The sequence below is a fragment of the Danio aesculapii genome, chromosome 15, assembly GCF_903798145.1.
Source record: "Danio aesculapii chromosome 15, fDanAes4.1, whole genome shotgun sequence".
NCBI lineage: Eukaryota > Metazoa > Chordata > Actinopteri > Cypriniformes > Danionidae > Danio > Danio aesculapii.
Genome location: NC_079449.1, coordinates 6,269,684 through 6,296,846, shown reverse-complemented (window position 1 = coordinate 6,296,846; position 27,163 = coordinate 6,269,684). Strand labels below are relative to the sequence as shown.

Sequence of the window (27,163 nt, the reverse complement as noted above, 5' to 3'; positions counted from 1 at the left end):
CTTTAGAAAACATCACTAAAAACACACTGCCACCATCTGCTGGAGAAACCCTGTACTGCAACTCAAATTTACTTAAAGGGACAGTTCACCCAAAAAAAATTATTAATAATCTAATATCACTGCAATTGTCTCTTTATTTGGTGCTGCAGCTCTCCAGAGAGTAAGAAGGACTTCTTGAAGACGGTTCACTCCATCCTGCGAGATAAACAGCGGCGTCAGCTCTTAAAGACAGAAAGTCTTCCTCTCAGTCAGCAGTACGTTCCCTTTGGAGGAAAACGCCTGTGTGCTCTTAAAGGAGCCCGACCGGCCATGAACAGAGCAGGTAAACACACACCAACAACACACAGTAATGGCATTTGGAAAGAAATTAATCGTTCGATTCAGCAGGGATACTTTAAATGTTATTCAACTTAAGTTTATTGATATAGTACTTTTCACAATAATTATCATTCCAATGATAATATCCAGCTACACAAAAGGTGCACATCATTACAGTCAAAATCAAAAGTTAAGCAGTTGTGTATTTGGTGGGCAGTATACAATCATATAATCATATAAAACCTGCCCTTATACACTACCTGACTAAAGTCTTGTCATCGATCCCAGTTTTAAGATCAAACGAATAATAACTTGACTTCTAGTTGATCATTTGTAAAAGTGGCAGAAGGTCGATTATTCAGATGAATCATCTGTTCTGCATCCCAATCATCGCAAATATAGCAGAAGACCTATTGGAGCCTGCATGGAACCAAGATTCAGTCAAGTTTGGTGTAGAAAAAATCATGGTTTGGGGTTACATTCAGTATGGGGGCGTGCGAGAGATTTGCAGAGTGGATGGCAACATCAACAGTCTGAGGTATCAAGACATTTGTGCTGCCCATTACATTATAAACCACTGGAGAGGGCATATTCTTCAGCAGGATAGCGCTCCTTCTCATACTTCAGCCTCCACATCAAAGTTCCTGAAAGCAAAGGAGGTCAAGGAGCTCCAGAATTGGCCAGCCCAGTCACCAGATATGAATATTATTGAGCATGTCTGGGGTAATATGAAGAAAAAGGCATTGAAAATGAATCCAAAGAATCTTGATGAACTCTGGGAGTCCTGCAAGAACGCTTTCTTTGCCATTCCAGATGACTTTATTAATAAGTGATTTGAGTCACTGCAGAGATGTCTGGATGCAGGTCCTCCAAGCTCATGGGAGTCATACACAATATTCATTCTTTTTCCACTGCACTATGACTTTATAAAATAAACGTAATCTAGAGGCCTTTGCCTTTCATCTAAGCCACTTTTGATACCAAATGATCAACTAGAAGTCAAGTTATTATTTGTTGTTCCTAAAACATGGATAGGCGACAAGACTTTTGTCAGGCAGTGTACAGTATATAGTGTCTTTCCAAAAAAAAAAAGATTAAATTATTAAAAAATAATATTTTAATAAGCATGTTATTTTTGTATATGTTTATTTTGAATGGCCTGTTTTTTTCTTAAGCATGTGTAATTTTCTTAACAAATGTTCTGTTGTTGAAAAATAGAACTATTCTTCAAAATATATATTACTTTATTCATATTATTTGCTTCTCTGAATTGATTTATATAGAATTTATTTACAATATTGAGAGCCAGTATGTTATAAATAACTGTAATTAAATGACCTAAAAATAAAAAACAATCTCTTACTTTGCTTTTTCAGAATAAAATGTCATTCAAATATACAGTAACTAGCTTCTTTGCAACTCATTACACCCAAAACTGATCCTAATGCAGGGGTGGGCAATACATTTTTCCAGGGGGCCACATTAGACTGGGGCAATTTTAGAGGGCCAGACCAACACAGGTAATTTGTTTAAAAAAGTGAAACTATTCAATAAACATTCATAAAAACTCCAAAGTTTTAAAAAAGAATCAGTTTTACACCAAAAGTATTTTAAAGACCAGCATCACAAAATCAACTTCATATAAATGCCATGGGGTTGTTTGTTTGATTGCTTCACCTTAGTTCATTTTTATTTATTTATTAATTCATTCATTCATTCGTTTTTTTATTTATATATTTCTTTATGTTCAGTGAGAGAATTCTAGCCTGTGTTGGGCTGAACACGTGCATTGAAGTCAGTTGAATGTGAGGTGGATATGTGATGTAATGATCATTACTGAGAGAGGATCTGTGTTTGGATTTGTTAAATAGTTCATCTGAGGTAATTAGTCTACCTTTATTACTGTGGGTTCCATATAAAGTGTGAAGCTGCTTGGTTGGTTCCTGTCTCTTGACTCGTGGTTCGCTCACGGCACTCTGAAATGTTTCGTTTTTTTTCAACTCGCGGTGTTGGAAACGTGAGTGTGACATAATAAAAACTGAGCACGCAAAAGACTCGAAATGTGAAAGTCCCCTTTTGTTGACTGGCAATATCAGTCCTGTGCATTGCAAGGCCCTGTTTGCGCTTGAATTTAAATTAAATAAATACTTCATGCTGGCTGATCAAAGAAGTCCAGCAGGCTGCATGCGGCCTACGGGCCATAAAATGCCCTGGTCTGTCCTGATTAGAAAAAAATAGGGCTAATTCACAAAAAAATGCATATTTGGGTCTAAAATCATGAGACACAGCACTCATGAATGTTTTTTTACGCAGAATAAAATGGTGCTTCAAAATATGTAAGACGTGAATATAATGATCGTGCATGTCTGTCAAACCTATTTTTACATATAAAAACATGTAAACATGTAAAAACATGTTTTGTGTGAATGAGCTAATTAACAAGTATCTAATAGCTTTTAACAGTTAAAGTTAATATATATAAACATAGTTAACCTGCAGTTTTACAGTGCATCCGGAAAGTATTTATATCACTTCACTTTTTCCACATTTCTTTATGTTACAGTCTTATTCCATAATGGATTAAATTCATGTTTTTCCTCTACATTCTACACACAATACCCCATAATGACAATGTGAAAAAAGATTTTCTGCAATTGTAGCAAATTTATTACAAATAAAAAGCCTGAAAAATCACATGTACATCAGTATTCACAGTCTTTGCTCAATACTTTGTTGATGCACCTTTGGCAGCAATTACAGCCTCAAGTCTTTTTGAATATGATGCCACAAGCTTGGTTCACCTGTCTTTGGGAATTTTTACCCATTCCTCTTTGCAGTACCTTGCAGTGTACAGCCATTTTCATATCTCTGCAGAGATGTTTAATAGGATTTAGGTCTGGGCTTTGGCTGGGCCACTCAAAAACATTCACCTAGTTGGTGTGAAGCCACTCCATTGATATTTTGGCGATGTGCTTTGGGTCATTGTCCTGCTGAAAGATGAACCGTCGCCCCAGTCTGAGGTCAAGAGCACTCTGAAGCAGGTTTTCTATCAGGATGTTTTCAGGATGTTTTTCTGCTGCTGAAAAACAGCCCCACAGCATGTTGCTGCCACCACCTTGCTTCACTGTAGGGATGGTATTAGCCTGGTGATTTAGTCTCATCAGACCAGAGAATTGTTTCTTATAGTCTGAGAGTCCTTCAGATGGCTTTTGGCAAATTCCAGGTGGCTGCCGTCTGGCCACTCTACCATACAGTCCTGATTGGTGGATTGCTGCACAGATGGTTGTCCTTCTGTAAGGTTCTCCTCTCTCCACAGAAGAACGCTGGAGCTCAGACTGAGTGACCATCGGGTTATTGATCACGTCCCTGACTAAGGCCCTTCTCCCCCGAGCTTAGGTGGCCGGCCAGCTCTAGGAAGAGTCCTGGTGGTTCCAAACATCTTTCACTTTTGGATGATGGAGGCCACTGTGCTCACTGGAACTTTCAGAGCAGCAGAAATGTTTCTGTAACCTTTCCCAACCATGTGCCTCGAGACATAAAAAAGTGAAGTGCTATGAATACGTTCCGGATGCACTGTATAGCATATAGGTGATGCCCATGTGTACATGTTCAGTGAAGTGTATTTGTGTACTAAGTGTATGTGTTGTCCTCGAAGTCTTCAATGATTGGCATCATCTTCTTTTCTTTTATATCTCCTCAGTGTCTGCCCCTTCTCGGACCCTGGCCGCAGGAAACTGGTACGCAACCGCTTCACCATCGATACCGACATCGTTTTCGACACCGAACCGGACAGCGACTCGCCAGACTCTCAGCATGCTCAGCAAACCGTTGGCGTTCCCGCAGGCGACACCGACCGCTGGGTGGAGGAACAGTTCGATCTTCAGCGATACGAGGAGCAGGAGCAGGACGTGAAGGAAACCGACATCCTGAGCGACGATGAAGACTTCAGTCCGTCCGCCATGAGCCCGTCCACAGAACCACTGCTGTCCACACTCTCACTAGAGGGAGACACGGCCGAGGAGGAAGAGGAAGAGGACAGCAGGAAGGACTGCAAATCCCAGCATGCAAAGCTGTCCGATGTGGGGAAGCAATGCGCCATGTCTGTGGCCAGTGTGGACGAGCAGGGGACGTCTGATGATGTCGTCTGGGTGCGACGGGAGAGCAGTGCGGAGAACGAGACACAGGAGGAAAGCCAGAGCTGAAAGGCATCAGGAGAGGATTAAAACTGAGCCGATGCATGATGACACGGTTTCTCTGCGCCAATATTCCCGAATGTTAGACATTCCTATACGAACAGCTGTAAGATAACACGCTTATCCACCATAGACACTTAAAGAAACACTCCACTTTTTTGGGGGGAGAATATAGAGTTTGAGTTTCACCATTTTTAAATCAATTCAGAAGATCTCTGGGACTAACGGGAGCACTTTTAGCTTAGCTTAGCATAGATCATTGGTTCAGATTAGACCGTTAGCATCTTTCTCAAAAACAAAAAAAAAACTGCTTTGAAAATGTTCCTATTTAAAGCTTGACTCTTCTGTAGTTACATCGTGTACTAAGGCTGATGGATAATTAAGAGTTGCTAATATCTAAGTCAATATGTCTAGGAACTATACTTTCATTCTGGCGTAATAATCAAGGATATTTGCTGCTGTACCATGGCTGTAGTATGCGTAATGATATTATGCGGTGCCTGATAATAGTCCCCAACTAATAGATAATAGCAAATCTGCGTAATATCAGTAGCCCCTTTCACACATACAGACTTTTCCGGAAAATTACCGGTAATTTTCCAGAAAGGGATCATGTGTGAACAGGCCCTTTTTGAAAATACCGGTAAACTTGTTCTGGCAATTTTCTGGAATGAGAAGTTGTAACATTACCGGGCATTGCTGGAATGCTGCTCTGTGTAAACGCAGAAAGAAAATTGCTGGAAAGACCATGTTCATGTTAGGGTTGGGTAGATAGACGATGCCATCGTCTATCGTCGATGTCCGATAGACATCATGAAGCTGAGCCAGCATCGCGATCATGAGCCCTGCCCCATCACAGCAGCAACCCGCTCATGAAAAATACACACTTAGGCCCCGTTTACACTAATACATCTTAGTTTAAAATGGCATTTCAGAAGGAAAACGATCCACATCCACACTAGCGTTTCATCTAGCATCTCTGAAAAGCCCTCCGTCCACACTAAACCGCTGAAAATGCACATCACGTGACCACACACACACACACACTCTGTCATGCGCTGCAGCATATGTGAGCATCTGAGCTCCAGCAGTCAGCGGGTGCTTTGACCACAAAATCCCAAAGAGCAGTGCACGTCGGACAGTTTATCAAGGATGTACCGCTGGATGGCGTCTCACTATAGTTGTTAAATGTGATATTGAATTAATCTTGTCTCTATCTAACGACTCTTTGGTCTTTTAAATGTATCAGGTAACGTGTCACAGCGTCAGTACACTGCTTTAATGTATCAGGTAACGTGTCACAGCGTCAGTACACTGCTTTAATCTTTCGCTTTCACGCTTTCAAACCTCAGATACTGTTGGTTGTGCATCTTTTTTTTTACCAACCAAGTTTGTCGACGCCATTATAACGACACAGATCACTCTGCCTATTCATGCCAGAGCCCCATGGAAAGTGATTGACTGGTGGTACTTCGTGTGTAACTTATCTTTATTTATTTATTCTTTGTTAATGGGTAAAACAAAGACCATGCGAGTCAGGTAGTTGAAACGGTAAGCTACAAATAATTAATTCAGTATGAATTCATTAATTATTCATAAATAATTAATTCACCTCCGCCTCTGACAACGATGCCATCGTCCATCGCAATGTTTCACGTTAGACATCGTACAATGCCAAGTTGGTCGACATTGCCCAACCCTTGTTCGTATTTAGAGCGCGCTGACGTGAGACGTCTACAACAGCTAATCAGAACACTCAGACGCATTCACATCCGTGCTTTTTATGAAAATAAACACCTTTGAATCCTTCTCCAAACACGTTTAGCTGCTAGATCTTAGTCAGATAACGTTTCTATGTTCACTCTTAATGTAAACTGTGGAAAGAATGATCGATAAAATGCTTATGATAAACCGTTGCGTTTACCTGCACACACCAGTAGACTTTCATTTTAAAAACTCTTGACATGTGAAGTGTTCCTACATAACATTAGCAATTGTAATGTATAGTCAAATGTGTAAACAAAGCTGTTTTTATCTGCGGTTAGCGTTTCTGCCTTCGGATCGTAGCGATTTTTTTTTTCTAGAGTTATTTGGTCCGTCTCTTGGACAAAATCAGCTACATGAATGCTAACGTTTTAAAAGTGAAAACATCACCCACGTGACTTCCTTTATGTTTACAAATACAAGTGCAGCCATTTAGAGGCCATTTCTGGTTAATGATGTCAAAATTTTCCAGTATTTTGGAATGGATGTGTGATTGGTCTTTCCTGGAAAAATTCCAGAACGTCCTTGCTTGTGTGAACAGTGCTTTTTTGAATATACCGGTAAAGTCGTTTAGGTAATTTTCCAGATATTTACCGGTATCATTGTGTGAAAATGGCTATTGTGCCTGCTACAGCTATGGTACAGCAGCAAATATCCTTGACTATTACGCCAGAATGACAGTATAGTTCCTAGACACATCAACCTAGAAAATAGCAACATTACATTCCCTGTCAGTTTTAGTACACAATGCAACTACAGAAGAGTTGTGCTTTGAATAGGAAACTTATTGAAACTCTTCTTTGAATTTTATTTGAGTGAGATGCTAATGGTCTAATCCGATTCAATGATTTATGCTAAGCTAAGCTAAAAGTGCTTCTGTCAGACCTGGAGATCAGCTCAAAAATGGTGAGAGTCATCTGTTTAACTCTAGGAGAGTTGTAAAATGAGCCTTTATCCAAAAGAAGAGGAGTGTTCCTTTAAACGCATTAGATGTGCGCTGTGGCCAATCAGAAACCGGTGGTACAATCAATAGAGTTAGTTGCACATTCATAGATGGCCCCCACTAACATCATCATCGTTGGTTATTTACAAAATAAGGGCTGGGATTTATTTATTATGTCGTTCAGATGTAAGAAGAACAACAGCCTGATGAAATATCTCACTTTTTTCTAGTTTGTTTTGTCTCATATTTTGTACAGAAAAGCTGTAAACACCGTTTTGTTTTGTTTTTTAGTTTTGAATTGTATATTTTTGCGTTTATTTCTTTACCGATTTCTCCGAAATGTACATACTGCGCAATATTCTGACTTGATGAATACACGCAAGTTGGATATTCACTGAATAGTGATTTAAACGTGTGCATCTCAGATCAAAATAATGCTGAACTGGATTTTTTTCTTATAATTACGTACTCCGAGCCGACGACTTTTTTTACAGCCCATTTTAGGTCGCTACGTCCTGTTTTACTTGAATTTTGTTGATAAATGCAATATGATTTTTAGCTGATGGACTGTTCTGTTGATGTTCATATGGTTTGTTGTGGTTCAGCTCTGCTTTAAAGGAATAATTCACCCAAGAAATTAACATTTGCTGTTAGTTTTCTCACCGTAAGGTCGTAGGTGACTTTTTTTTTTTTCAGTAGAGGATTAAACGAACACTCTGCTTTTTAAAAATTATAATTTTAGACCCCTCTAGAGTTCACCAACCTGATTTAACCAAGTTAGACATGTTCCTGGATTAACATCTATGTTAATCCTGGAACAACATTCCAATCACCAATCAGAACTAAGGGATATGTTTATCTATGTTAAGTTTAGGCTTACGGTTAAAGTTATGCACTTCTACATGATTGTTATCCAACTATTTAGATTTTGGGAATAATTTACAGTTATGGTTGGGTTTAGGGGTAGAGAATAGGTATGAATTACATTTACCAACAAAAATGATGTTCCTAACATAGATGTTAATCCAGGATTGCATCGTACTTGACAAAATCATGTGCCCCTAGAGTTAAACTGTTGAGTTTCATCATTTTTAAACCCATTTAGCTGATCTCCAGGTCTGCCGGGGGCACTTATTTTAGCTTAGCATAGCATAAATCTTGCAACCATGAAGACACATAATTGGGCCTGCTGCAGCCATTGCACAGCAGCAAAGTTAATTGATTATTTGGCTAAAATGAGACTGTAGTTCCTAGCCATGTAGTTCCTATTGGAAATTAGTGCATGCTGTAACTACAGAAGAGTCGAGCTTTAAAAATGGGAAATCTATCAGAAATCTGTTTTTATGTTTTTGAGTGAGGCGATTCTAGGATTGTCATTTAAGGGGGCTCAGGTCTAATGTGAGCAGTGGCGGCTCTAGTTTAAATAGCGAAACCACCCTAAACATACTCCCTCCACATCCCCCAAGACATAAAGACACTATGTGGTTGACTTAATATATATTTTAAATATTTAAATATGTATTTTAAATATAAAAATTTGAAATAACTATTATAAATACATTTAAATTTATAATTTTTAAATAAATATACCAATATGTTTATTATTATTATTATTATTATTATTATTATTATTATATACAACCTAGGTGGTTGTGACTGCAGACTAGAGTGAGGACAGAGGACCGGGGGATGGGAAGCAGGGTGGTTTCTAGTGATGATCGCAGACTAAAGTGAGGACTGGGGGCGTGCATGGATGGGGTATGGTGATCACGGAGTGAGGAGGAAAGTTTTTAGTGGAGACTGAGTAGAAATATAGGGAAAACAGCCCCCCTAAAATAGCCTAGCAAACAATTTTGAGTTTAATAGACGTCTAACGGCTCTAAACGTAGACAGTTTGGCTAAAACAAGGCTAAACTTGGGCTGTCCAACACAATCTCACGGCAATTCGTAACATTTTGATTTAGTGGCTAATTTGTACGAATTCGTATGATCTAATTCGTACAATTTAGTACGATTTGCTCATCCGCCAATGACGGTTGGGTTTAGGGGTGGGGTTAGGTGCCACGCCTCCTTTTTAAAATCGTACAATTTCGTACGACTGAACTCGTACGAATTAGCCACTAAACTGTCAAAACGTAAAATACTTACGTTTTCTCGTGAGATCAGGCTGGGCTGTCTGTGAAAATCTAATAGATATCTAAGAATAGGCCAAAACTAGACTAGTCGTCAAATAGACAGATTAGACACACTTTATATGTTTAGTCATTTATTTCTGTGTATTTGATGACTAGTCTAGTTTTGGGCTATTCTTAGATGTCTATTAGATTTTCACTGACAACCCAAGTTTAGCCTTGTTTTAGCCAAGACGACTATGTTTAAACGTCTTTTAGGCCTTGTTTACACTGCTAGTTAAATGTGACCCAATACCGATGTTTAGCTCATATGTGAGACCGATCAGATCTGTTCTTTGACCGTGTAAACATAAAAAAAACCCCTGCATGCATTCAGATATTCAGAGATCAGTTTCAGGCCTCCTTCATATGTGGAAATAAATCAGAAATAAATCAGATACGTGACAATGCGACTATCATGTAAACAGGCAGATCAGATTTACTGAGGCATTCTGTTTTGTACGTCATTAAACTTGGAACAATGTGGTACTTCTCTACGGTTTAATGATGTAGAAAGAAGAGCGTCTGTGGAGACGCCGACGTGGTAAATAACAACAGAGGAAACATGCAGGAGAAAAGTGGTCAGTCGCACAATTTGCTCCTATTAGAACTGAGATCTCTCTCGCACCCACAAATTCCTCTGAATGGTGGAGGACACCATATGTAAACTATAGGCACAAGCTGCGATGACAGCCCTTTCCCTCCTCCTCCGCCTCAAAATCATTTTAAAGTTGGGCAAACTTCACATATTTTGATGCTAGAACCCGCCTTTATGCATGCACAACGTCTTAAATTGTAAAACAAGTGTAAACATGTGATTTGGGTATGGGTGACAATTAAAACAACTTGTAAACGGACAGGCAAAAAAATCTGATATAGGCAACAAATCGGAATTAGGCATCAAAACCTGACAGTGTAAACGGGCTGTAGACATCTTTTAAAAACACAAAATGCTTGCTGGGAGGCCTAGCAACGCCTATGAGTGTGATGCTAATGGTCTAATCTGATTCAATGACTTATGCTAAGCTAAGCTAAACTAAAAGTGTTCCAGACTCTTAAGATCGACTGAATGGATTCAAAATGGTATAACATTAGCCTAGTTTTTGACTGGAGTGTTAGTTTAAAGAAGATTTTAGCTAGAAACATTGCTAAAATGCAACCAGATCAACCAGAGTAAACAAAACAAAACACACACACACACATAAAGGCAAAATAAAATACCCATTACTGCTGAAAATATACGTTGTTGTGAAGTGAAACAATCACAACAAAATTTGCCTCTGCAATCATTTAGTTTTGCCTATATGTTGTTGTTTTTTCCTCAAAGTGCTAGTTACCTTTCCCTCATTTTTATTAGGGCTGCATGATATTGGAAACATTTTACATTGCGATATTCTGCGATATATATTGCGATATGAATACAATTTCACTAGATGAGTTGAATAAACGTGTGTAAATCTATAATTTTAGATTGACTGGGATGATTCTGTAGGGGAGTGCATAAAAATATAATAAACAATCTACAAGCATAGATAAATTCAATAAAGAAAAATGTATTTAATAAAGCGAGTAGTTGTCATACTGTATTCAGCTATACAGTAATTGAGTAATCATATGTAAATTATAACTGCGTAGTCTTCTTTTTTAAACAGTTTAATAAAATATTCGTTGTTAATTCGTCAAAGTTACAAACAGTACAATTTTTTATGCCTGAATGCTTTTATAACCCTCACACAGTCACAGACCTCGATAAACACTTGCGAAATGATCAATTATAATCCAGACTCAACACTGCGTATACTCACCGTGACTATTGTGAATGATCACATTGCGATATCGATGCTGAAACTATATATTGTGCAGCCCTAATTTCAATTGTTTTTTATTGTTCTACTGATTTTTAAAGTCACCTACATCTTGGATGACCTTGATGGTGTGGAAATTTTAATAATCTGTCTAGAGCAGGGATGGGCAAACTCGATCCTGGAGGGCCGGTGTCCCTGCATAGTTTTGCACCAACCCTAATCAAACACACCTGCTTGTAGCTTTCTAGTGATCTTGAAGACACTAATAAGGGTGTTCAGGTGTGTTTGATTTGTTGGAGCAAAACTCTGCAGGGACACCGGCCCTTGAGGATCGAGTTTGCCCATGCCTGGTCTAGAATGATCCATTACCTATCATTTAAAAAATTAACTATACTTTTAATGACACTTAATGAAGCTGTTTACCAACCGATGACGTTCATAAAAGATAATCCGAGCATTTAAGCTGACAAAATAATTTATTTTATTATTATTTTTTAATTTTTAACTGCGATTTCCTCACAAATACCTTTTTTAATTCATGTTTAGAAATTTCCAAATGTGCTGAATGCAATCAAGAAGAGCCACTGGAGAATATTTTAGATGATACTGAACTGTAATGGAAAGCCCCATTGAGCTATAGAGACTGCGTTTTTATTTTGTACATAGAGCTGTGGATTGATATTATATCAAATAAATTGGTTTTCGTACATATCCAAAGCTGAGTGATTCCTCAATGTTTTCCTGGGTTAATGAGAAGTGCGTGTATGATCTCGCCCGTCACGTATTAAAGTCAATCACAGTGAAATGTCTGTTTTTACAGCATTGCTGACAGATGGAGGTGTATAGTACCGTGATCGCTTCAGGCTGAAACTCCAGAGTAAAATATACCATGAGTGAAGCAATAAATCTCCCAGACGGATTTAAGATACAGAGCAGATAGAGTTTCTCTGCACGCAGAGACCACACGCAGCATTATTATAGACATCCATTCATGAGTACGTTCATCTGTAGGAGTTAGAAGATTGCTTCTTATGGTATTCAGATCAGTCAGTTATATAATGAAGGACATTTTTAACACACTGCTAGGATATTTTATATATACTATACTGATATACTAGTTATATCAGGTCTAGTTTTTTCATGTTTGTTTAATTTTTAATTACTAATTATATAATTATATTTGCTTTCATTTGAATGATGATATTGTCAGTATAGATCCCCCCCCCCCCCCCCCCTTTTTTTTTTTTTTGCAATTTCATGAATTGTTTTATTATAGAGCTGGAAAACTAGACCTGAAAACTAAACTAAACTAGACTTGGCAGGTTGGCTGCTTTTAGCTGGTCGACCAGCCTAGTTTTAAAGGGGTTTTGGCCATTTCCAGCATGGTTTAAGCTGGACATAACTGGTTTTGTTTGGGCTCTGAGCCTGAATAGGCTGCGGTCAAGCTAGTTTTAGCTGGTCATCTCCCAGCCTGACCAGCTAAGACCAGGCTGGAAATGGCCAAAACCCCTCTAAAAACAGTCTGGTCAACCAGCTAAAACCAGCCAACCAGCTTTGGCTTTTTTAAGCTGTTTTTTAAGCAGGGTTATTACAGTTATACCATGATTTACTGAAGACTAACTAAATGTCAATGAGTGTGAATATATATATATATATATATATATATATATATATATATATATATATATATATATATATATATATATATATATATATATATATATACATACATATAAATACTCTCACACACTCACCGGCCACTTTATTAGGTACGCCTGTCCAACTGTTCGTGAACATGAATTTCTAATCAGCCAATCACATGGCAGCAACTTAATCCATTTAGGCATGTCAAGGCAAGGTCAGGTCAAGACAATCTGCTGCAGTTCAAAACGAGTATAAGAATGCAGAGTAAAGGTGATTTAAGTGACTTTGAACGTGGCATGGTTGTTGGTGCCAGACGGGCTGGTCTGAGTATTTCAGAAACTGCTGATCTACTGGGATTTTCACACACAACCATCTCTTGGGTTTACAGAGAATGGTCTGAAAAAGAGAAAATATCCAGTGAGCGGCAGTTCTGTGGGAGCAAATGCCTTGTTGATGCCAGAGGTCAGAGGAGAATGGCCAGACTGGTTCTAGCTAATAGAAAGGCAACAGTAACTCAAATAACCACTTGATACAACCGAGGCATGCAGAAGAGCATGTCAGAATGCACAACACGTCCAACCTTGAGGCGGATGGACTACAGCAGCAGACCACACCAGGTGCCACTCCTGTCAGCTAAAAACAAAAAACTGAAGCTTCAATTCACACAGGCTCACCAAAATTGGACAATAGAAGCTTGGAAAAACATTGCCTGGTCTGATGAGTCTTGATTTCTGCTGCATCATTTGGAGGGTAGGGTCAGAATTTGGTGTCAACAGCATGAAAGCATGGATCCAACCTGCTTTGTGTCAACGGTTCAGGTGGTGGTGTAATAGTGTGGGGGATATTTTCTTGGCACATTTTGGGCACATAGTACCAACTGAGCATCATGTCAACACCACAGCCTACCTAAGTATTGTTGCTGAACATATCCATCCCTTTATGATCACAGTGTACCCATCTTCTGATGGCTACTTACAGCATAACCTAACCATAACGCGCCATGTCATAAAGTGCGAATCATCTCAGACTGGTTTCTTGAACATGACAATGAGTTCACTGTACTTAAATGGCCTTCACAGTCACCATATCTCAATCCAGTAGAGCACCTTTGGGATGTGGAACGGGAGATTGAGATTCTCATCATGGATGTGCAGCCGACAAATCTGCAGCAACTGCGTGATGCTATCATGTTAATATGGAGCAAAATCTCTGAGGAATATTTCCAGTGCCTTGTTGAAACCTGCGTTTTCCCCACAAGTCCAAAAACATGTGGTATAGGTGAATTGGGTAAGCTAAATTGTCCATAGTGTATGTATGTAAATGAGTGTACGGGTGCTTTCCAGTGTTGGGTTACAGCTGGAAGGGCATCCGCTGCGTGAAACTGAAAAAGCTGGCGGTTCATTCCGCCGGGGCGACCCCTGATTAATAAAGGGACTAAGCTGAAAAGGAAATGACTGCAAATCTTTGAGGCGATTTTATTTATGTTAAACATGCAGTTTTACACCGACTCACTAGATGGCGCACAATCATTTCGTGCAACTAAGCTGAGGCGCGTTTTCATTGCAGGCCTCAACTATTAACAAGCCTCTGCTTTCAGCTAAAATCTCCTTTAATGTATCATAAGTATGTCCCATTGTATGTATAGCGGCTTTCTGAGGGCAGGAATGAAACTTATCTACTGCCAAGTGAAAGTAAGGTGTGTAATATTGACCGAGTAGCTTTTTATAAGTCACCTGCTGCTAATGTCGCTGCTGTTTTCATTGGTTTATCGTGTGAAACTCAAGTCACACATGGTTTCCCAGCGGCTCGACCCGTCAGACAGGTTTGACAGTTTCTGTTGACTCTCCATTGACCCGATTATAGTTTTACATGTACATGAACATTAGTGACATTTTAGCTCAGCTGAGAGACACACATCTGCTCTCTTAACTCCTGTCAAAACGAACAGCGTCTTGAAATATGGTCGTGATTGTTTACGTTTGAAATGGCTTACACTGGTTTTATGCATTGTAACTGACGTTAATGACGATTGTAGATTTCCTCACACACATTTGGCGTACAAAATGAACTTTAAAGTCATTCCACATGACAAAATGCTAATTTATTAAGGTAACTTTTTTTTATATTGGCACATTCGTTCAATAATAACTTGAGACATACTTCCTATATTGTTTACCATGGTACTTTGAATATTGGGTCAGAAATCAGATGTAAGAATGACTTTAAACAACATTAATACTATTTATTTGACTGTAAACATGTACTTTGATAGTCTTTGGCTGCTAATATGATTTCACTATGTAGAATTTGCGAAAGAATCCTCTTCTGAAACTATATTGTTAAGAAGAAAGCCTGAATGTGTGAATATAAAACTAAGTTCACCTCAATTAATATATAGTATATACTGAGTTTTCAAACCAAAGTTTATTACGCTGAAGGCTATATATTATAGTGTTTACATTATTTTGTTAATGAAATCCACAGCATACTGTAGTATCAACTATAGTGAACTGATAAACTGTAATAAATACTGTAGTATACTTTTGTTTTACTACAGTAAACCAGTGTATTGTATTATAGTGTATGTATGGGGGTCCAAAAACTACATTACTGGGTAATTTGCTTATATATTACCATAGTTGTTGCATTATGAAAGCGACTATTAAATTACCACAACATATGAATTCAATTATGGTTCACAAACACTAGTATTTACCATAAAATACTACAGTATTGTTTCAGTCATTCATTCGTTTTCCTTTGGCTTAGTCCCTTTATTCATCAGTGGTCGCCACAGCGGAGTGAACCACCAACTTATCCAGCCTATGTTTTACACAGCGGATGCCCTTCCAGCTGCAACCCAGTACTGGGAAACATCCATGTACTCTCATTCACACACATACACTACGGACAATTTCATTCATTCATTCATTTTCTTTTCAGCTTAGTCCCTTTATTCATCAGGGCTGCCACAGCGGAGTGAACCACCAACTTATCCAGCATGTATTTTACACAGCGGATTTTAGTTTATTTAATTCCCCTATTGCGCATGTCTTTGGACTGTGGGAGAAACCCACGCCAACACGGGGAGAACATGCAAACTCCACACAGAAATGCCAACTGACCCAGCCGGGTCTCGAACCAGTGACCTTCTTGCTGTGAGGCGATTGTGCTACCCACTGCCCCATTTTTAAACCATACTATAGTAAAGTTTATTATACTGTGTAGGCTAGGTGTAGCGGTCATTTTAAAAGTGTGTGTGTGTGGGGGGGGAGGCAGCTGTATGAGATCATACGTTCATATAGTTATTAATCACCTGTTTCTAAATGGTCTGTCTATAAAAGTGTGGGGGACGTATCCCCCCCGTCTACCGCCGGTTGCTACACCCCTTTTTACTACAGTAAACTAGTGTATTGTAGTATAATACTGTAAATATAGGTGACAGAAAAACTACAGTACTGAGTAATTTACTTTTATATTACTATTGTGCATTACCATGTCAACTATAGACTTAACAGATTAATAGAAGTATGGTTTAAAAAACACAATATTATTTCTATGAAATACTACAATATTTTTTTAAGTGGGATATTTACTCACCTTCAGCCAAATCTGTTCAAGCTTCTCCGTTGAAGATATTTTAAAGAATGTTCAAAAATTGCAGCCTACCATTTACTACCATAATATCTTCTTTCATAGAATTAGTGTCGATGGTTTTCAATAATCTCTTCTTTTTTGTTTGTCACACACAAGTAGCTCATAAAAATTGTCAATTTTGATGTGAACTATCCCTTTAACGCCTGCTAATACTGCTGAGACTATTTAGCAGCAATAACACTTTTTATTAACTGTGTTATTTAAGTGATTATAAGTATGCGTATATTCCTGGAACATGATTATGTAACTGTGGTTTTAAGCATAATTATGTACAGTAGACACTCTCAGTGAAACTACACATGTTACTAAATGGGTTTTGTTCCTCATAGTTTTATTTTAGTACCTTATATGCAAATGCTTGGAATATATGACGTTCTCTAGGAATCTGTCTGAGGCGAATACAGTTGTTTATTTGTTTTTTGTATTTAAATTGATTTACTCAAAACTGCAATATTAGCATTCTTGCATATTTATTAATGCAATATATTGAGTTGTTTTGTCTTGTAAAAATAGAAATCATTTTATTTATTCATTGAAATCAGGATATCACCTGCTGAATGTTACTTTTGCATTTCTGTTAGCTGTATTTTTGTAATGTAGTTTTTGTAATCAATAATGTATTTTTTTAACTTGACAATTTAAGTTTTTTTTGTTAATTTATGTGTGTGTGTTCATTTACTTTGCAGATGTTTGAAATTGAAAGAAGACAAATTCTCAGTTTGTACTTTACAGCAATGTGATGTGGATCAAAATGAGGGTGAGTAAATAACCAGTTGTTAATAATAATATTAATAATAATAATAATAGACTGAATACTCCTCTATTAAAATGTAAGGATTTTTTTTTTGCTATTTTAATTATGTTTTATACTATTTTATCATTGTACTTTTTAATAATATAATCTCAATAATGTTTTTAAATTACATTAGGAATTATTTTATTATTATTCAGGTTGCATTGTACCTAATCTTTAATGCAGTATATTGTTTCATAAATATTTGAACAAAACATTTTCTTAAATGGTATTTAATATGCATTATGCAGTGATAACCCTAAAAGAAAATACCATCCAAACTTGTCAGTGAGTTTCCTTTGACAACTATAAAATATTTATGCTTTTTGTCTAATATTTCATGCATTACCAACAGTGAACTGCTCTGTGATACAGTAAGCTCCAACGAATGTCTCCAATAAATGTCTCCAATTCATATCTAAATGTGATCAACGTAATAAATAACAAAACGTTTTCGAGACAAGCAATAAATAATGTCTTGTTTTCAGAAATAATAAGTCAAAATGAAGTGAGTTTTTCTTTAAAAAAAAGTCAAATAATCTGCCAATGGGGTGAGCAAGATAACCTTATTTTTGCTTTGAAGTAAGATTGTTTAGCTTTTTGTATAAATGTACAAAATAACTTCATGGAATATAGGGGTGGGCGGTACACCGGTGTCATAGTCATCACCGGTGTGACATTGCGCCACGACATGGATTTTCTAATACCGTCAATACCGTAATAAATCAATTATGCACCTTAAACGGCTGCATTTACATCAATAATAGCTAATTCTAAATAATAAGGCATTCAATTTTCTTCAAACGTTCAGTTGTGGTCTGAATACCTGTCCTTATACTACAGGGCTCGAAATTGCAACCATTTTGGTCGCATGAGCGCCCGAAATGTAATCTATGCGCCCTCATAATATATTTGGGAGCATTTGTGTGTCTGAATATAATGGTTGTAGTGCAATCTGATTTGATTTTCTCTAAAAACTTGCTGAATCGCTCTACCCTGCTGCTGTATTGGTTCATATTAGCTGTCAGTCACTCAACGCTTCCCGCTGTCAGATAACAGGGAGCTTTTGTTACTGCAGGAAATGCAAACGGCTGAAGAGTGAAAAGTGCACAGGTTTGCAAACCTCACCTAAAGTTATAATAATAATAATGGCGCAGATAACAGCGATCATAACATGAGGTAAATGTTAATCCGCCAGCTGAGATCAATCGAGTGTTTTTGGAGAAGGTGCCCGAATCTCGATGCGTTGCGTTCACCGCGTGTTCAGCACAAATGTCCGCTAAATATAAAGTCTAACACTGTACACATCATCGCCAAAGAAACTCACCTTTACTAAGTTTACACTGAAACTACGGCTCATAACAAAGAGCGGAATTGCGCTGGTGGTCATCACGAGAATCCTGCTCTGCTCATAAATTGGTGCGGCTGACTCGCCTGCTTTATTCCACCAACACAGAGAAATGAAGATCAGCTCATAACGAGACTAAACATTTACAATGACCCAAACCAAAACTTTTAAAGAGTGATAGAAGTGAAACTTTCTTTTGTCTGTTCTTCCTTGAGATGTATATTATTTTGCTATTTAAAGTAATACCATGATATTATACCGTCACCGTTCAAAAGATGAAAAATACCGTGATATTAATTTTAGGTCATATCGCCCACCTCTAATGGAATATGATTTAATTACTTAATATTGTAATGATATTTGGCATAAAATGTAAAAAAGATTGATCATTTTGACCCATGCAGCGTATTTTTGGCTATTCCTACAAATGCACTTATGCAGCTTAAGGCTGGTTCTGTGGGTTTTTTTTTTTTAACAGGGTCATATATTATCACTTTTTATTCTTTTATTTTTCATATATGTACAGCTCCTTTGACGCAATCTGCATTATAAAAGGGCTGTAGAAATGAAGGTTACTTGACTTGTGTGAACGGTACATATTTGAATTTACTGATAATAAAGATACAGTACATTCTCAGCAGTTACCACTATTACTGTGTGAAGGGGGGGCTTGATGCTAGCACAGAATTATAGAATTGCATAAAAAGAGCTTCAGAGAAATCCACATCTGACTAGCAATAGGTCAGCAGGATATATCGTTACAGCTTTGTCATTGCAAAGTGCATATCCACAATAGCCGCATCACAGAAGTTCTAGGATTATAGATCACCACGCACCACAATTCAGAACATGTGACTTCTGCAGTCACTGCAAAATGTGAGCAAATGTTATCATATGCATGTATTTTTCAGACTGTGTCAACAATTCAAGGGAGTTTAAAACAAATGGGTCATTTAATTTTTTACTTTCTGTTCCTGAATACTGTTAGACTCGCAGGAAGTCCGTAAATAACTGTTTACTGGCATTTAACCTAGCATTTCTGAAAAGATCTCCATCCACAATATATCGCTGAAAACACACATCACTTGACCACACACACTCTGTTATGTGCTGCAGCGTATGTGAGCGTCTGAGCTCCAGCAGTGAGCGGGTGCTTTGACCACAAAATCCCAGAGAGCAGTGCACGTCGGACAGTTTATCAAGGATGTACCGCTGGATGGCGTCTCACTATAGTTGTTAAACGTGATATTTAACTAATCTTGTCTCTATCTAACGACTCTTCGGTCTTTTGAATCTATCAGGTAACGTGTCACAGCGTCAGTACACTGCTTTAATCTTTCGCTTTCACGCATGTACTTGGTAATTTGAGTGAAAACCTCAAAAACTGTAGGTTGTGCACCTTTTTTTACCAACCAAGTTTGTCGACGCCATTATAACGACACGGATCACTCTGCCTATTCATGCCAGAGTCCCATGGAAAGTGATTGACTGGTGGTAATTTGTGTGTAACTTATCTTTATTTGTCAACAATTCAAGGGAGTTTAAAACATTTCTGAACTTTTAAAACTTTTAAACATTTAAAACTTTCTGTTCCTGAATACTGTTAGACTCGCAGGAAGTCCATAAATAACTGTTTACTGGCATTTAACCTAGCATTTCTGAAAAGATCTCCGTCCACACTATACCGCTGAAAACACACATCACTTGACCACACACACTCTGTTATGTGCTGCAGCGTATGTAAGCGTCTGAGCTCCAGCAGTGAGCGGGTGCTTAGAGCACAAAACCCCAGAGAGCAGTGCACGTCCGACATGAGTATGATTTTCAAGGAGGTACCGCTGGATGGCGTCACACTATAGTTGTTAAACGTGATATTGAATTAATCTTGTCTCTATCTAACAACTCTTCTGTCTTTTGAATCTATCAGGTAACGTGTCACAGCATCAGTACACTGCTTTAATCTTTCGCTTTCACGCTTGTACTTAGTAATTTTAGTTAAAACCTCAGATACTGTTGGTTGGTTCCTGTTGGTTGTGCACCCTTTTTAACAACCAAGTTTGTCGACGCCATTATAACGACACGGATCACTCTGCCTATTCATGCCAGAGTTCTGCGGAAAAAGTGATTGACCGGTAGTAATTTGTGTGTAACTTCTCTTTATTTATTTATGATTCGGTTATGGGTAAAACAAAGACCATGCGAGTCAGGTAGTTGAAACAGTAGGCTACAAATAATTAATTCAGTATGAATTAATTAATTATGCATAAATAATTAATTTACCACCGCCTACAACGACGATGCCATCGTCCATCGCAATGTTTCACATTAGACGATGCCAAATTGGACGACATCGTCCAACCCTAGTAGGTATGTATACACATACTGTTTTTAGCGTACTATATAGTATGTAAGTATGCAATTTTAGACGCAGCCTGCAATTAACGCAGATCGCAGACTAATGAGGAGCTGTGAGGGGATCCATACTGCCTGCAGACTTTTCCTCCCCTCTTGGTTTACCTCAGTGTGTTGTACACATGAGTTTCCCGGATGTTAATTCTGACCAATCAAAATGCAGTTCAGGAAATTAATCTATCCAATGACTGTTGTGGATGCTGCATTTTGGTTTGTTTCAACTGGTTCAGTTCAAAGCGTTGGGTTTGATGTTGAAATGAAACCAAAATGGCTGAAAATGCTAGAGTGTATCATTTTTTACATTGGCCCGGACCAAAGGAAATGTACTAGAGGTGTGAAAGCACCTTTAGTCTCTTTAGAAATACTGTATTGTCATAAGTGAACTGAACCAATATAAAAAAAACAAAACTGCAACATATTTAATCCCCATTTCTAAACACAGCAAACATTATACATGTATGAAAACGCCCTGAAAGTACTAAAACAACTTCATCATACTCTCTCGCTGATTTGGATCTGTTTAACCGGCTTGATCAGTTACCACTACATCAACAAATTTCGGACAAGTTTTTAGGACTTCTGCTTGAACAAAAAACGCATCCATTTGTCTTCAGTTCCAGAAACCAGCATTACCGCATAGCACCGCTGAGCCGGCCCCTTCTACCTCATTCCTGTCAGATAAAGAGACACACGTTTGCTCAAAACATCACTTCTGCCACTCTCACCGCCATCATGAGGGATAAACTGAAGATCCTAGCTTTGGTTCTGGGTGCTCTGGGCATGACAGGAACCATTGCAGTGACTATAATGCCCATGTGGAAGGTCACTGCTTTCATTGGCGCCAATCTGATCGTCATGGAGGCGGAGTGGCTTGGTTTGTGGATGGTGTGCGTCCGGCAGGCCGACTTCTACATGCAGTGCAAAGTCTACGATTCGGTGCTCATTCTTCCAGCAGATATCCAGGCGGCTCGTGGTTTTATGTGCGCCTCTGTTGTTCTATCTGTAGTGGCTTTCGGGGTGTCCATATTCGGGATGAGGAGCACAAGCTGCGGTCGAAATAAAAATGTGATCCTGATAGTCAGCGGGTGTCTGTTTGTGATCGCCTCTCTGACCGTTCTCATTCCTGTCAGCTGGACAACAAACACCATTGTACAGGATTTCTACAACCCCAATGTGGAGCAGTCGCTGAAGCGGGAGATTGGACAGGCGCTTTATTTGGGGTTTGTGACGTTCGTTCTCCTGCTGGCCGCTGGGGGGATTTTTCTGTGCCGCTGTAAGGAGGATGATCATTTCGAGGAGTCGTTTGTCCCTCTGGAGAGAGAAAAGGAGGAGATGAACTTGGTGGAGAGAACATCTTCTTCCAACACCTACAGGAAGAGTCAGTACGTCTGACCAGGAGAATGTAACTATTCATGGATATGGCTTTATTTCTACTCAAATTTTGGCTTTGAGCAATCTGAATACTGTTGACTTGCAGTCCTGGAAATATTACAGTTAAATTTTACATAATTGGATTAAATGCGACTAATTAAATAGATTTAGACACTTTTTTATTATTATTACAAAACAATTGACACATTTATAAATACATTTATGCTAGACGCATAAGTAGTGTTGAATAATTTTATTTCTGCTTAATTTTTGGCTTTTAGAAATCTGAATCTTGAAAAATGTTACAGTTAAATTCTGGATAATTAGATTAAATTCAACTGATTAAATACATTGAGATATTTGTTTTTGCAAAACAACTGAAAAATGTACACATTTATAACTATAAGTATTTATGATGCTTGCTACATGCATGCTTATATGTAATGTTTATTTCTGCTAAAATTTTGGCAAAGAAATCTGAATTGGAGGACTCTTGTAAAATATTTTGGTTGTATTCTGGATAATTTGATGAAATGCAACTGATTAAATAAATTTAGACACTTTTTATAATGCAAAACAACTGAGAGATTTGAAACATAAGTGCAATTATGCTATATGCTTATGTTATGTTACATGTTGAATAATTTTGTTTCTGCTTAAATTTTGGCTTTGAGAAATCTGAATTTTGTTGAAATGTGGAAAATGTTACAGTTAAATTCTGGATAATTGGATTAAATGCGACTGATTAATACATTTAGTCACTTTTTTCATATATACAAAACAACTGACAAATTTGAGACACCTCTTAACATAGATTTATGCTACATGCATGCTTAGGTCCAATTTATTGAATAATTTTATTTCTGCTTAAATTTTGGCTTTGAGAAATCAGAATCTTGTTGACTTGCGATCCTGAAAAATATTACAGTTAAATTCTGGATAATTGGATTAAATGCGACTGATTACATACATTTAGTCACTATTTTATATATATACACAAAACAACTGAGAAATCTGAAACACATTTATAAATAAATTTATGCAAGATGCATGCTTATGCTATGTTGAATAATGAATTAATAATTTTATTTCTGCTCAAAAACTTGTAAAATATTACAGGTAAATTCTGGATAATTGGATTAAATGTAACTGATTAAATACAGTTAGACACTTTTTATAATGCAAAACAACTGAAAATTTTAAAACGCATTTATAAGTGCAATTATGCTATATGCATGCTTATGTTTTGTTATGTTATGTTGAATAATTTTTATTTATTTTCAAATTTTGACTTTGAGAAATCTGAATTTTGTTGAATTGCAATCCTGGAAAATATTACAGTTAAATTCTGGATAATTGGATTAAACGCGACTGATTAAATACATTTAGACACTTTTTTTGTTGTTTAAAAATACAAAACGACTGACAAATTTGAGACCCCTTTATAAATACATTTATGCTAGATGCATACTTATGTTTATTATATTGAATCATTTTATTTCTGCTCAAATTTTGGCTTTGAGAAATCTGAATTTGTTGATTCTCGTAAAATATTATGGTTGAATTCTGGAGAATTGGATTAAATGTGACTGACTAAATACATGTAGACACTTTTTAAATACAAAACAACTGACAGATTTTAGACACCTTTATAAATGCATTTTTGCTACTGTACATGCATTATGTTATAGTGTATAATTTTAAGTTCCAGCTTTGGAAAATCAGAAATAGTTGCTTTTTTACTTGAAGTCTTTGCCTTTATGCATTTGATACATGTACTGTATAAGCTTATGTTATATGTGTGCTATGTTAAATTATTTTATTTCTTTTGCAATTCTGATCATCTTGATGTGTTCTTTGTCACCTTCTACGGATGAATCTTGGAAAATCGCACCGCTGAATTCAGGTTCAGTTGATTATTTGTTATTCCTCTGACTAAATACATTTATTGGATATTTCCATACATGTATGCTTTTATCCAAAGGGACATATGAGGTATACATTCAAGAATACAGAAATGATATGTGTATATGCTGATATAAAGTATTTTGACTGTACATGTTCATACATTATGGCATGAATTAATTCATTGTATTTCTGTTCTTATAAAGAAAACAATTACTTTGTGCATCCACACTCATGATATACCTTCATTTCATGAGTGGGACCAAAATAATTGTTGTCATAGGATTGTGCACAATTTAAAACGATGCTTTTATTTTAGTTTTTTTATCAATTATATTTTTATTTATATTAATAAATATTGCACTAATAACAAGTATAAAAAGCACTATTAAAACAGTAATTTGTTGTTGTTTTGTTCTTGTAATTATAAACAAAATATTGTGCATCTACCTGTACATGCATATGGTATGCTAATAAACTATTTAATTCTAAAGAAAAAATATCTGCATTATTAAATTATGAATGTTGTAATGTTTTCTCCTTTTAAACAATTATATCAGCACCTCAGGAACAGCGACAGTGAAACTGGAAACTTCCAGCAACTTTTAAGCCATTTCTTTGTTGGAAGAAATCTTGAATTGTGTTTTACTGTGTAGGATTGAAGTGCAGTACTTTCAGTATGCGCTAAATTGAAATATTGCACATTGATGCTTTATTAAAACAGTTGCATCAATCAAACTCACTCCACCCGGTTGTACACACACAGTAGACAGCAGATGAAAACATGCTGAAACTACTGGCAAGCTGTCAGATTTGCATCAGACATCCAGTCTCAAAATATGCAAGAGTAAGCAGCACCTGCATGCGCTCCTGTTCTGTGAGACTGAATGTAAACCACACTGATGACTCAAGTACAGAGATATTCTGTACAGTGATATTGTGTGTGTGCGTCTGTCTGTTTAAGTGAGTGTGGGTGTGCATATATGATAGTGATGTGAGATGATAGGATGGTGAGAGTGTGGGTGGTGGAGTGTTTGTGAGTGTGTTTCATTGTGTGTTTGTGTCTCTGAGTGTGTGTGTGTCTGAGTATGTGAATATGTGTGAGTGAGTGAGTGAGTGAGTGTTTCATTGTGTGTCCATCTCTCTCTGAGTGTGTGTTACAGTTAGTGTGTGTGTGAGTGTTTCATTGTGTTTGTGTCGTATGACTGTGCGTACGACCTGTGTCTGTGAGTGAATATGTTTCATTGCGTGTGTGTGTGTGTGTGAGAGAGTGAGTGAGTGTTTCATTGTGTGTCCATCTCTCTCTGAGTGTGTGTTACAGTTAGTGTGTGAGTGAATGTTTCATTGTGTTTGTGTCGTATGACTGTGCGTACGTCATGTGTCTGAGTGAATATGTTTCATTGCGTGTGTGTGTGTGTGTGTGCGTGTGTGTGTGTGTGTGTGAGAGAGAGAGAGTGAGTGAGTGAGTGTTTCATTGTGTGTCCATCTCTCTCTGAGTGTGTGTTACAGTTAGTGTGTGAGTGTTTCATTGTGTTTGTGTCTGTGTGACTGTGCGTGCATCATGTGTCTGTGAGTGAATATGTTTCATTGCGTGTGTGTGACTGACTGTGTGTGTGTGTGTGTGTGTGTCTGAGTATGTGAGAGTGAGTGTTTCATTGTGTGTCCATCTCTCTGAGTGTTACAGTTAGTGTGTGAGTGTTTCATTGTGTTTGTATCTGTGTGACTGTGCGTGCATCATGTGTCTGTGAGTGAATATGTTTTATTGCGTGTGTGTGACTGACTGACTGACTGACTGACTGTCTGACTGTGTGTGTGTGTGTGACTGTGACTGAGTGTGTCATTGTGTGTCTGTCTCTCTGAGTGTGTCTTTGACTGAGTGTGTGCATGTGAGTGTGTGTGTCTCTGTGTTTGAGTGAGTGTGGGTGTGCGTGTGTGGGTAAAAGTGTGTCTGTGTGTATCTGAGTTAGTGGATTTGTGCATGTGAACGTCACTTTCCTAACACCCGTTCTAGTTTAGTTTCTTCCCTGGAAACGCTGCGATACCCGTTACACACATGATCTCTGACTGAGACAAATAAACGCGGATCACAGCCTTTTTTCCCATGAAAATTCAAGTTCAGGAGCCCCTGAAGAAGTGTTTTAAGTCACACTTTATTTTGATGGTCTGTTTGTTGAATTCACATTGCATCTACACGCCAATTAATTCTCATTAGATTATAAGTAGACTGTTAAGTTAGGGTTAGCATAAGTTGACATGTACTTGCAAAGTTTCTTATAGTCAGTTAAATGTCTGTTAAAGGAGCAGTATCAGCAGATATGAAGCAGACAGTCTACTAATACTCAAATAGACCATGAAAATAAAGTCTTACCGTGTTTTATTTTACTGTTATACTAAATAAAGTATTCAGTTTCTTCTAGACAATGAAATTAAATGGAGACCAAATAGAAGGAAGTCGTCATCCAATTAATATCTGAAATAGTTGGATTTGCCAAGATATTGCAACAAATAATCATAAGTCAGAGGTCTCACTATTATCTATAATTCTCATTAAATTATTATTAAAAATGTATCAATACTTTACTGTACTCTTGCTGGATGTTAACTTCTCGCTCGTGTTTATCATTCCCAACAACTTTTAAAAGAAACATGGCAGTCCTGAAATATTACTTAGGGCATCATTTCAGTGTCCTAATAGATGTGTATTCATTCATTTTCTTTTTGGCTTAGTCCCTTTATTAATCTGGGGTCGCCACAACGAAATGACCCGCCAACTTATCCAGCATATGGTTTACGCAGCGGATGCCCTTCCAGCTGCCACCCATCACTGGCAAACACAAAC

General features: G+C 37.6%; 2 protein-coding genes across 2 annotated transcripts in view; both read left to right on the top strand.

Annotated features, from left to right (window-relative positions):
* Nucleotides 1-4,743, top strand: part of tiam1b (TIAM Rac1 associated GEF 1b) — a 158,499-nt gene extending 153,756 nt beyond the window's left edge. Inside the window, 3 exon segments of the mRNA XM_056473933.1 lie at nucleotides 150-322; nucleotides 4,019-4,036; nucleotides 4,039-4,743. Of these exon segments, the coding sequence (XP_056329908.1) occupies nucleotides 150-322; nucleotides 4,019-4,036; nucleotides 4,039-4,520 (673 nt within the window). The 3' untranslated portion in view covers nucleotides 4,521-4,743.
* Nucleotides 4,744-21,774: 17,031 nt separating this feature from the next.
* LOC130241960 (claudin-8-like) lies at nucleotides 21,775-22,583 on the top strand. The gene has a single exon (XM_056473967.1). It carries the CDS (start codon nucleotides 21,781-21,783, stop codon nucleotides 22,438-22,440), a length of 660 nt encoding a protein of 219 aa, XP_056329942.1. The 5' UTR covers nucleotides 21,775-21,780; the 3' UTR covers nucleotides 22,441-22,583.
* The last annotated feature ends 4,580 nt before the right edge of the window (nucleotides 22,584-27,163 follow it).